The sequence below is a fragment of the Hyperolius riggenbachi genome, chromosome 3 (assembly GCF_040937935.1).
Source record: "Hyperolius riggenbachi isolate aHypRig1 chromosome 3, aHypRig1.pri, whole genome shotgun sequence".
Taxonomy (NCBI): Eukaryota; Metazoa; Chordata; class Amphibia; order Anura; family Hyperoliidae; genus Hyperolius; species Hyperolius riggenbachi.
Window position 1 is genome coordinate 280,858,473 of NC_090648.1, and position 12,041 is coordinate 280,870,513.

Genomic DNA, 12,041 nt, shown 5'->3' on the forward strand with positions numbered 1-12,041 from the left:
ATTGTGGAAATCATTACCAAACTATTCCACTCCCCTGATTGCACCTCTCTGACACTGTTCTTGGCAGATTTTGGTGCTTCATAGTACACATTTGTTGAGGACACAATGCTTGCGGTGCCCAGTGTTAAACGTGAACTGGTGCCTATAGTTCCGTAGTTATACCATTGATGGAAGTCCACTTTTGTTGAGGAAAAAACAAACAAACAAACAAAAAAACAGTTCTTGCATGTCTTCTACATGCATAGACAACTATCATATAGGCACATAAAATTCCAGATGGGAGTGCCAGAGTCTCGTGCCCTCATGTAATTGCTCAAAAAACACAAATGACCCATTCTTATATATTTTTTTTAGTTCTAAACATCATGAATAAGTAAGGATAATATAGTGCAAAGCATTCTGCTTTGCCCTTACAGTATTACTGTTGATTTTTACACTGCTGACATTGTGTGTTTAAAGAAAACCCGTAACAGAAAAAAGTGCCCCTGGGGGGTACTTACCTCGGGAGAGGGAAGCCTCTGGATCCTATTGAGGCTTCCCTGTCCTCCTCCGCCCCACAGTGGTCTCGCTTGGCCCCTTCGAACAGCAGCCATGTAAATATTTACCTCCCTGGCTCCAGCGCTACTGCACCTGCGCCAGTATCGCTTGACAAACTGTCGGGTGTGGCTTTGGAGGAGCCCAGCGAGACCACTGTGGGATGGAGGAGGACAGGGGAAGCCTCGATAGGATCCAGAGGCTTCCCCCTCCTGAGGTATATACCCCCGGGGCACTTTTTTTGTTACAGTCTCTTTAAAAGACCCGCTTGAAATACATCGTTATGTTTTTCTACTGACACAGTACTATTTTAAGTAGCACAAGAGGGAATGTATTACTGATCCTTTAATGTTACAATAAATCTGCGTTATAAAATGTTTTGCAAGGCTTTGGTTAGTTGATACATCACCCTCAATATTTTGAATTCTCTTTGTATTTATTATAGGTTGCTCTGAGTTTCGACCTGGTTCATAACCATGGACGAGAACTCCTTTCCACTACAGTGTTAGCTCCATATCCACCATTAAATGTGACCAATGGAACAGATACTTGTATCCTGTTATATGCAACATCGTTTAACGTCACTGTGAATGGTACAACTTATGATCTCACAAATCAGACTTTTGATGCACGTTTGGCAAACACCAGCTTTTCTTCCTGTTCTGATTCCAATACAACGTAAGTAATACCAGAGCAGATATATGAAGTTACATATTTATTTGGGTTAAAAAAAGACATACGTCCATCGAGTTCAACCAGAAAATAAAGTACAACACCAGCCTGCCCCCTCACAAGGAAGCAGGGAAAAAGGGCGCATATGGCTGGTGGACAAAAAGGGTGCACCCACTCACTGCAATGAAAAATATCGGCTATTGGGCACCCAAGAGTAAATTTCGGTGCCCAAGAAATAGCGGTTGCAGGGATCGTGTTAAAAAAAATTTTCATTTACAAAATAAGGTTTATTACAAATATTGTTTACAAACTAGTTTTTACTTTCATTTTAACTTATTTTTTCATTTTCAAATTTCGCTTTCAGGAGTGTAATAAGTACATTTTCGTTTTCATAAATATAATGCTTAAATATTGTTTTCAGGCTTATTGTATTACAAATATATAAGCACATTTTCGTTTTCATAAGTATAATGCTTAAATATCGTTTTCTAGCTTACTGTATGACAAATATATCGTTTTTGGTATTAAAGGGAAGGTTCAGGGAGGGGATTAAAAAAATAAAAATAAATTTCCACTTACCTGGGGCTTCCTCCAGCCCGTGGCAGGCAGGAGGTGCCCTCGCCACCGCTCCGCAGGCTCCCGGTGGTCTCCGGTGCCCGACCCGACCTGGCCAGGCCGGCTGCCAGGTGGGGCTCTTCTGCGCTCCATTTCCTGGCACTTCTGCGTCCCACGCCGGCGCGCTGACGTCATCGGACGTCCGCCGGGCTGTCCTGCGCAGGCGCAGTAGTTCAGTAGTTCTGCGCCTGCGCAGTACAGCCCGGCGGACGTCCGATGACGTCAGCGCGCCGGCGTGGGACGCAGAAGTGCCAGGAAATGGAGCGCAGAAGAGCCCGACCTGGCAGCCGGCCTGGCCAGGTCGGGTCGGGCACCGGAGACCACCGGGAGCCTGCGGAGCGGCGGCGAGGGCACCTCCTGCCTGCCACGGGCTGGAGGAAGCCCCAGGTAAGTGGAAATTTATTTTTATTTTTTTAATCCCCTCCCTGAACCTTCCCTTTAACCTTGTTTTCAGAATTATAATGCGTAAATTATAGTTTTCAGATTTATTATCTTGCTAATATATCGCTTTTAATATTACCATTATTTTAAGATTTTTAATGCGTACGTGATTGTAAGGCCATTTTTTCTATTATAAATATATAACTTTTTCTATTTATAATATTTTTAATGCGTACATGATTGTAAAGAGCTATTTATTCTATTACAAATATATAATTTTTACTATTCATAATATTTTAAATGTTTACGTGATTGTAAGGCTATTTACTGTATTAAAAATATATAAATTGTTCTATTCAAGTTATTTGTAGTGAAGTATTTAACGGTATCAAATATATTATTGTTTCTACTAGTGACCTTAGGTCTGTCACTAATCCGCCGCACGCGCCCGCTGCACGCACGTTGCGCGCCCACACACACCTGCCCCTTCTGGCCCCGTCCTTCTCCAGCTCTCGGCAGTGTCTTTGCATCTGTCCCTGCACATGCACAGTGAAAAAAAGCACTGACACAGGGACAGATGCAGAGACACTTGCAAATTATATATAGAGATGTGTGTAAGGGTGTTTGTGCAGTGGGGGTGGTTAGGGTTAGGCACCACCAGGGGGTGGTTAGGGTTAGGCATCACCAGGGGGTGGTTAGGGTTAGGCACCACCAGGGGGTGGTTAGGGTTAGGCACCACCAGGGGGTGGTTAGGGTTAGGCACCACCAGGGGGGTGGTTAGGGTTAGGCACCACCAGGGGGGTGGTTAGGTTTAGGCACCACCAGGGGGGTGGTTAGGCTTAGGCACCAGGGGGTGGTTAGGTTTAGGCACCCCCAGAGGTGGTTAGGGTTAGGCACCTCTGGGGGTGGTTAGGGTTAGACGCCACCAGGGGGGGGTTTAGGGTTAGGCACCAATTGGGGGGTTTTAGGGTTAGGCACCACCAGGGGGGTCTAGGGGTTAGGGATAGGTACAGGGAGGGTTCTGTGTAAGAATAGGGTTAGGTATAGTTACAGTAAAATATTTGTAAAATATATTTATTACATTATGCATATTGCCACAAAGGGGTGTCTAGGGGTTAGGGATAGGGAGAGATCTGTGTGATAGTGCAGTTAGGTATAGTTGCAGTAAAATACCTGTAATATGTACAATTGTATTACTATAGTTAAAACAAGTGTAAATATCATTTTTTGTTATAGACAGTATTTTGCCGTTTCATTTCCGATATCGTTTGTTATTATACACAGTATTTTGCCGTTTCATTTCCGATTGTTCAACATTTTGCACATTTAGAAAAATGTTGTTTTAAATAGAAACGTATAATTTCGGCTATATCACGCACCCTTTTTTCCTGACCCTATTTTTACATGGATGCCCCCAGGGCCGGGCCGAGGCAGAGGCTAGAGAGGCTCCAGCCTCAGGGCGCAGTGTAGGAGGGGGCGCACAATTCATTCAGGTGTCATTCCCAATTGTGTTTGAAGCAGAAAGAAATAGGAAAAGGGGATACATGGCAGTGACTGCAAGTCAGATAACTAGAGATTAAGGTATTAGGGAGGTTGGGGGCCCTGGGGCGCCTCTTAGTCTAGTAGCAATCAGTGTGTGCCGGCTGGGGCGGCAGGGATGGAGGGGCGCAATTTGGTGTCTCAGCCTTGGGTGCCGAAGGACCTTGTCCCAGCTCTGTGCCCCTCACATATCCCTGTTGTTCCAGAGGAAGGCAAAAAACCCTTACAAGGCATGGTCCAATTAGCACCAAAAGGGAAAAAAATCCTTCCCGACTCCAGATGGCAATCAGTTTACATCCCTGGATCAACATGACCGAGAATGACTAGTAATTATAGCTATGGATGTCTTTCAACGCAAGGAAAGCAGCCCATGCCATGGGCAGTTACGCATGTGTACATAGAGTTGAGCTGAAATTTTCGTAATTTCGCATTACTATAAGTACGCATGCGAAATTTGCGATTACGATGCGAAATTAGCGTAGCGAAATTGCCATTAAAATCGTAATTGAAAATACCGTAAGCGTAATTTTCAACGCGAAATTTCGCGTTTCGTTCATGCCGTAATTTCGCATTAAACGCTACCGTAATTTCGCGTTAAACCGTAACGCTCCGTATAATATAAAAAAGCCGCCGACTTTAAGGGTTAATAGCAAAGCCCCCTTAAATGCTAAGAGCCTCAAATTTGGAGAATATATTAAGGAGATCAGGAGGAATAAGAGGAAAAATTATTTTTTTTTCAAAAAGACCTTATAGTTTTTGAGAAAATCGATGTTAAAGTTTCAAAGTAAAAATGTATACATTTAAAAACCCGCCGACTTTAACGGTTAATAGCAAAGCCTGCTTAAAGTTTAGGAACACCAAATTCCTAGGGTATATTAAGGGGATCAGTGGGAATAAGAAGAAAACATTTTTTTTTCAAAAAGACCTTATAGTTTTTGAGAAAATCGATTTTTAAGTTTCAAGGGCAAAAATGTCTTTTAAATGTGGAAAATGTCAGTTTTTTTTGCACAGGTAACAATAGTGTATTATTTTCATAGATTCCCCCAAGTGGGAAGAGTTTTACTTACTTCGTTCTGAGTGTGGGAAATATAAAAAAAAAACGACGTGGGGTCCCCCCTCCCAGACCTCTTTAACCCCTTGTCCCCCATGCAGGCTGGGATAGCCAGAATGCGGAGCACCGGCCGCGTGGGGCTCCGCACCCTGACTATACCAGCCCGCATGGTTCATGGATTGGGGGGTCTCGGAAGGGGAGGGGCAGCCAAGCTTTCCCCTCCCCCTCAGAGCCCTTGTCCAATCCAAGGACAAGGGGCTCTTCTCCACCTCCGATGGGCGGTGGAGGTGGAGGCCGCGATTTCCTGGGTGGGGGGTTCATGGTGGAATCTGGGAGTCCCCTTTAAAAAGGGGTCCCCCAGATGCCCACCCCCCCTCCCAGGAGAAATGAGTATAGAGGTACTTGTACCCCTTACCCATTTCCTTTAAGAGTTAAAAGTAAATAAACACACAAACACATAGAAAAAGTATTTTAATTGAACAAAAAACATAACCACGAAAAAAGTCCTTTAATATTCTTAATTAACCATTAATACTTACCTGTCCCTTTAAATAAATGATCCCACGCATTATCCTCGGAAATGTTCTATCAGTTACAATGTAACAAAGTTATTACAATGTAACAACTTTGTTACATTGTAACTACGCCGCACCCGACGTCACTCACCACCGCCGCCGCCGCCGCGTCTGTGCTGCAGGACCCGACAGAGCTCTGAGCTATAGCTCAGAGCTCTCGAAAGCATCTTTGTATTTGGGCTCCAAGAAGCCCCATTGGTCCTTAGCAGACCAATGGGGTTCCTTCAAATCAGAAGGAACCCCATTGGTCTGCTAAGGACCAATGGGGCTCCTTGGAGCCCAAATACAAAGATGCTTTCGAGAGCTCTGAGCTATAGCTCAGAGCTCTGTCGGGTCCTGCAGCACAGACGCGGCGGCGGCGGCGGTGAGTGACGTCGGGTGCGGCGTAGTTACAATGTAACAAAGTTGTTACATTGTAATAACTTTGTTACATTGTAACTGATAGAACATTTCCGAGGATATTGCGTGGGATCATTTATTTAAAGGGACAGGTAAGTATTAATGGTTAATTAAGAATATTAAAGGACTTTTTTTCGTGGTTATGTTTTTTGTTCAATTAAAATACTTTTTCTATGTGTTTATTTACTTTTAACTCTTAAAGGAAATGGGTAAGGGGTACAAGTACCTCTATACTCATTTCTCCTGGGAGGGGGGGTGGGCATCTGGGGAACCCCTTTTTAAAAGGGGACTCCCAGATTCCACCATGAACCCCCCACCCAGGAAATCGCGGCCTCCACCTCCACCGCCCATCGGAGGTGGAGAAGACCCCCTTGTCCTTGGATTGGACAAGGGCTCTGAGGGGGAGGGGAAAGCTTGGCTGTCCCTCCCCTTCCGAGACCCCCCAATCCATGGACCATGCGGGCTGGTATAGTCAGGGTGCGGAGCCCCACGCGGCTGGTGCTCCGCATTCTGGCTATCCCAGCCTGCAGGGGGGACAAGGGGTTAAAGAGGTCTGGGAGGGGGGACCCCACGTCGTTTTTTTTTATATTTCCCACACTCAGAACGAAGTAAGTAAAACTCTTCCCACTTGGGGGAATCTATGAAAATAATACACTATTGTTACCTGTGCAAAAAAAACTGACATTTTCCGCATTTAAAAGACATTTTTGCCCTTGAAACTTAAAAATCGATTTTCTCACTTCCGGTTCCGGCGCCTGGATGTGAAGACGGAGAGAGCGGAGCTCCGCTAGACAAACTCAGCCCCGAAACGTTCCATGCCAGATAAAGCACCCGCAGGAACTCAGAACGGCAGAGGAGAGATCCAGGACGCCAGCCGGAGACTCGCCCGTCGGATGGACAAATACCTTACCTGCTCCGGGCGGAGAAAGAACGTGGGCATCTCGGAAGCCAAAATGGCCGCCGGCAAGCCAGGCCGCAGAGACACTCGCGCTCAGGGAAACAAGCCAGACGGAGGGGATAGTGAGACACAAAGCGTCCGCGATTGGGACAGCGAAGCAGAGGAAACCCGCAGTGAGTACGAAGGGGAACTAGGCAATGCAGAGCTAGACAAACTAGCCACGACAGTAGTAACCAAGTTGACCCCTGAGCTGCAAAACATGATACACTCTGCCATGACGCAGTCACTCAAGAAAGTTCATAGAGAGCTGCAGATGCAAGCGAGTCAACTAAAACAGGCAGAGCAGAGAATCTCTAATATAGAGGATGATTGCCAAACACACAACACTAAGATCCGCAAGCTGGAAAAGGAAAATGCAGAAATGCATGATAAACTGCAAGATTTAGAAAATCGCTCACGAAGGAGCAATATAAGAGTAGTGGGACTACCTGAGTCACATGCATCATCCACCCTGATGCACTTCAGCATGGTTGAACTCCCTCAGCTTTTGGGAATAGATACGCCATACAAAGTAGAAAGAGCACATAGAGTGGGCCCTCCTAAGGATGACAAAAAAAACAAGTTACCCAGAATGATAATGATTAAATATCTGGACTACTCAGAGAAAGATTGCATTATGAGACTTTACAGGCAGCTTAAAGACCCGCTGACCTACCAAGGTGTCACGCTAAGACTTTTCAATGACTATTCGCTGGAAATTTCAAAGCAACGCCAAAAATTCAACAATGCATGCACGCAATGCATTACTAAAAAGCTGAAGTTTGCCTTGATGTTCCCTGCAGTTCTCAGAATAACAGACAACAAAGGACAGCAGCATATATTCAAAACTCATGGAGAAGCAGAAACCTTTCTAGAAAAACAAACAGGCTCACCACCAAATAGCCCGAGAAATAGTACAGGGGGAGTTGAAGAAAATGGCTGAGCAACAAAGGGATAAAGCGTATTGTGGGTGCTGCACAGAATAAATAATAATAAGAGACAAGACAAGAGTTTCAATAGTTAGGTATATTGCAAGTCTGAGCATTGTTTAAAGGGAGCTAGAGGAGAATTATGACCTTCACCAGGGAAGAAGTGAAGTCAAACTGGAGAGATGTATGTTTTTACCTTGCACTACTGTTCGTATTTTATGTTTTATATCTGCAAAAAAAATTTATTCAGCAAGGTTGGGGATTTTGGGGGATACCTGTTGGGGGGGAAAGGGTGGGAGCTGTTGTCTGCTGTTCCAACGTTAAAGGACTTACGAGGCCAAAATGTCTAAAAAAAAGCAAAGTACCTGTAAGCTGTTTAAATGCACGGAGGACGCCGTCCGCGCCCTCCGTGCAGTTCCGCCGGGTCCCCTTCCTGAGATCGCCCCCCGCGCCGACCCCGACCCCCCAGGCCGGGTCGGGCTCTCGTGCCGCTCTCAATATGGCCGCTTCCATTGGCCGCGGCTGCGCAGTCTGCCTGGCCGCGAGTGCAGCTGCGCAGCTCTACGGCCAACCCCTCCGATCCACGCTACAGTGCGTGGTTCGGGGGGTTGGCCGTAGAGCTGCGCAGCCGCACTCGCGGCCAGGCGGACTGCGCAGCCGCGGCCAATGGAAGCGGCCATATTGAGAGCGTCACGAGAGCCCGACCCGGCCTGGGGGGTCGGGGTCGGCGCGGGGGGCGATCTCAGGAAGGGGACCGGCGGAACTGCACGGAGGGCGCGGACGGCGTCCTCCGTGCATTTAAACAGCTTACAGGTACTTTGCTTTTTTTAGACATTTTGGCCTCGTAAGTCCTTTAAGCATAACCAGAAGGAAATTATAAACTCAATACCATGTAAACTAGTCGCCCATCGAACATGACATTCAGAGTAGTCTCATGGAATGTGAAAGGCCTACGGGCAAAAGAAAAGAGATCACAAGTACTCAGACACCTCAAAAAATTAAAAGCAGACGTGGCTCTACTTCAAGAGACACATATGTCCGCAGTAAGCGCTAAACTTCTGAAAAAATGGTGGGTAGGTGAGGTCTATTGTTCTGAGACGGTGGAAAGAAAAGCAGGCACAATAACACTGGTACACAAAAGAATATTACACAGAGTTATAGACTCGGAGTGTGGTGTTGATGGGCGACTTGTCAGAATAGGGGTACAACAAAATGCAGATGTAATAGATATATTTAATATGTATGCACCAACAGAAGATAATTTGACTTTCTTGCAGCATCTTAGTAACAAAATAATCTGTTCAAATGCCACACACAAAATCATAGGAGGAGATTATAACGCAGTATTAGACCTAGTAGAAGATAGGACAGTTAAAACCACTATAAACAGGAGTTACAGGAAAAAAGCAAAACAATTTGCCACCTTTCAGGAAAACCTAAAATTAATTGATGCATGGAGAATGTTGCACCCATATGACCGTCAATATACGTTCTATTCCCAACCCCACGACATGTGGTCTAGGCTAGATTATATTCTAACCACTGAATTCTTGTTATCCAGAATCACGGCTGCTGACATACAGGACCTGCTGATCTCAGACCATGCACCAATTACCATTGACGTGGCAGAGGTAATCCAAAGGGGATCAGATATATTATGGCGATTTCCAACACAGTTGTATGAGGACGAAGAGTTTAGAGCACTTTTAAAGCAATGGTGGGAGGAATATATACAAGACAACAAAGCTCATGTAGACTCACCCTTCCTAATATGGGAGGCGTCCAAGCCGGTAATGAGGGGAAAAATTATAGCATTTGTGACACACAAAAAAAAACAGGCACAGGCAGAATACTTAAAAGCGGTGGAAAAATCTAGGCAAACAGGAAAACAACACCAGGCTAATCCCACAGAGGAAAATAGACAAAACTGGGTAAAATCTAAAGCAGACGTTGACAGGTGGTACAAGACGAAAGATAGAATATGGGCATCTTATATGTCCTTACAATTCCATAAATACGGAAATAAAATGGGGAAACTATTGACCAGGTTGGCCATGGGTTCCAGAGACAACTCTAATATACAAACTTTAAAAGATAAGAAAGGTAACTTACAAAATGACCCCAAAATTATAAACAAAATATTTCATGACTTCTATTCAGATCTATACTCAGAATCAACTAATAGCCTAGACCATAGCAACATTTCAGCCATACTTCAAAAAGTAAAACTCCCAAAATTGACACAAGAAGAAACAGAACACCTTAATAGCCAAGTAACGTTAGAAGAAATACAAACCACAATAAAAAAATTGCACAACAATAAATCGCCTGGCCCTGATGGATTCGGTACAGAATACTACAAAATTCTACAGACAGAAATAGCACCTCATATACAAAAAGTCTTCAACATAATCCTACAGACGGGCAAGATGCCACATACCACCAATACTGCATACATAAAAGTCCTACCAAAACAAGGTAAAGACCCACTATTACCCGAATCATACCGCCCTATCTCCCTAATAAACCAAGACCTGAAACTTTTAACAAAAATTATGGCAGAAAGACTAGCGAATGTACTTCCCAAACTAGTAGGAAAACACCAATCAGGATTTGTCAAATGTCGTTCAGCAGTGGCAAATATAAGAAAAGTACTAATGGTATTGGACTATGCTAAACTATATCCAAAAACTTCTAAAGACTTTGCCGTACTATTTCTAAATGCTGAAAAGGCATTTGACAATGTAAATTGGAAATGGTTAGGAGCGGTACTGGAACAGATGGGATTCTCAGGATCCTTTATGTTATTAATAAAAGCTCTCCAATCAGCCCCTACAGCACAATTATATACCCCAGGTTTCCTGTCCTCAAGAATAAGGCTCCAAAAAGGAACTAGACAGGGCTGCCCTCTATCCCCCCTTTTATTTAACATAGCTCTGGAACCCATGGCCAAAATCTTAGAATCCAAAATACAAGGTATCACAATTGGGTCATTCACAGTTACACAAACAATGTTTGCAGACGATATACTACTCTTTATGTCCAAACCGCAGACCCAATTACCCGAGGTATTCCAGATAATAGAGGAGGTAGGGGAAATAAGTGGATTTAAAGTTAATAGATCTAAAAGTGAATTACTTCTACTTAATCACGAACCACAGGCAGCAAAGCCCTTTGAAAAACATAGGAATCAAAATATCAAACAAAGTACGGTACTTGGGAATCCAAATATCTAGGTCCCCCAGCTCGGTGTACGACTTGAACTACCCCCCACTGATCCATAAAATTGTCCAACAGCTTAAAAATTGGGAACAACTACCCATAAATTTAATGGGAAGGACAGCCCTTGTGAAATCTATAAGTTTTGGCAAACTGTTATACCCTTTACAGACCATACCAATACTCCTTAAACACTTAGATGTAAAAAAAATAGAAGCTGCTATTTCTAGATTCCTATGGGCAGGAAAAAAACATAGGATAGCCCTTTGCAAATTAATGATGCCAAAAAATTGGGCGGGGGTAGGTCTACCCAATACTAGAAATTATAATCTAGCCTGCTTATTCAGACATGCTAGAGACTGGATATGTGGAAGTAGCTCCTTTTCAAACACCGAACTGGAGGAAGCATTTGCAGAACCATGGGCGTTATCAGCAATACTACATACCCCCTATCCCAAACTACCGCAGAAGGTCAAGCATAGTATAGTATTAAGGGACACATGGATAGTATGGAAAGAAATAAGGAAACGCTTTAGGTTGCCCTACCAGATCTCTAAATACGCACCCCTGTGGGGGCATCCGGGCTTTCAAGCTAGCATGTCCCATGAGGGGTTCGGAATATGGGCAGACAGAGGTATCAGACAAATGGGACATCTCTTTAACTTATCTGAGGGAAAATGGAAAACCTTTGGGGAATTAAGGTCAGAGTTTAATTTACCTAAACACCACTTCTTATACTACGCACAAGTGAAATCACATGCGACAGCCCTGGTGAAAAACTTGACAAAAGAACAGAAGCCAAATAGCTTTGATACCTTTTTGGCCCCAGGACCAAACAGACTCCCCCTGTCAATGATACAAGCAAATCTGCTAAAACAACAGCAAGAACAATGTGCGACAAACAATCTAAAAGCCTGGCAGAAAGATATTCTGGATCCAGATTTGCTAGCACAAATTATTGAAGGAAATAACCTTTATCGACAGATAATAAGCAATGAAAATTGGAGAGACTCTCACTTCAGATTAATCCATAGGGCAAAATATGCCTTTAACATTCGGTACAAAACTCCTCCACCTAATTACTCACCATGTTGCCCAAAATGTCAAACACCGCAAGCTTCTCTTTTCCACTGCATGTGGGAATGTAAACCCATTAGATTGTACTGGAGTCAGGTCCAAAAATATATTAA

The 12,041-nt window shown here is 44.1% G+C and overlaps 1 protein-coding gene across 2 annotated transcripts in view; it reads left to right on the forward strand.

Annotated features, from left to right (window-relative positions):
• LOC137563668 (V-type proton ATPase subunit S1-like) overlaps window positions 1–12,041 on the forward strand; it is a 92,192-nt gene that overhangs the window by 57,144 nt on the left and 23,007 nt on the right. For both annotated transcript variants that reach the window (XM_068276389.1, XM_068276390.1), the window contains exon 7: window positions 980–1,212. In XM_068276389.1, coding sequence (XP_068132490.1) covers window positions 980–1,212 — 233 coding nt within the window. The remainder of the gene's footprint in view (window positions 1–979; window positions 1,213–12,041) is intronic.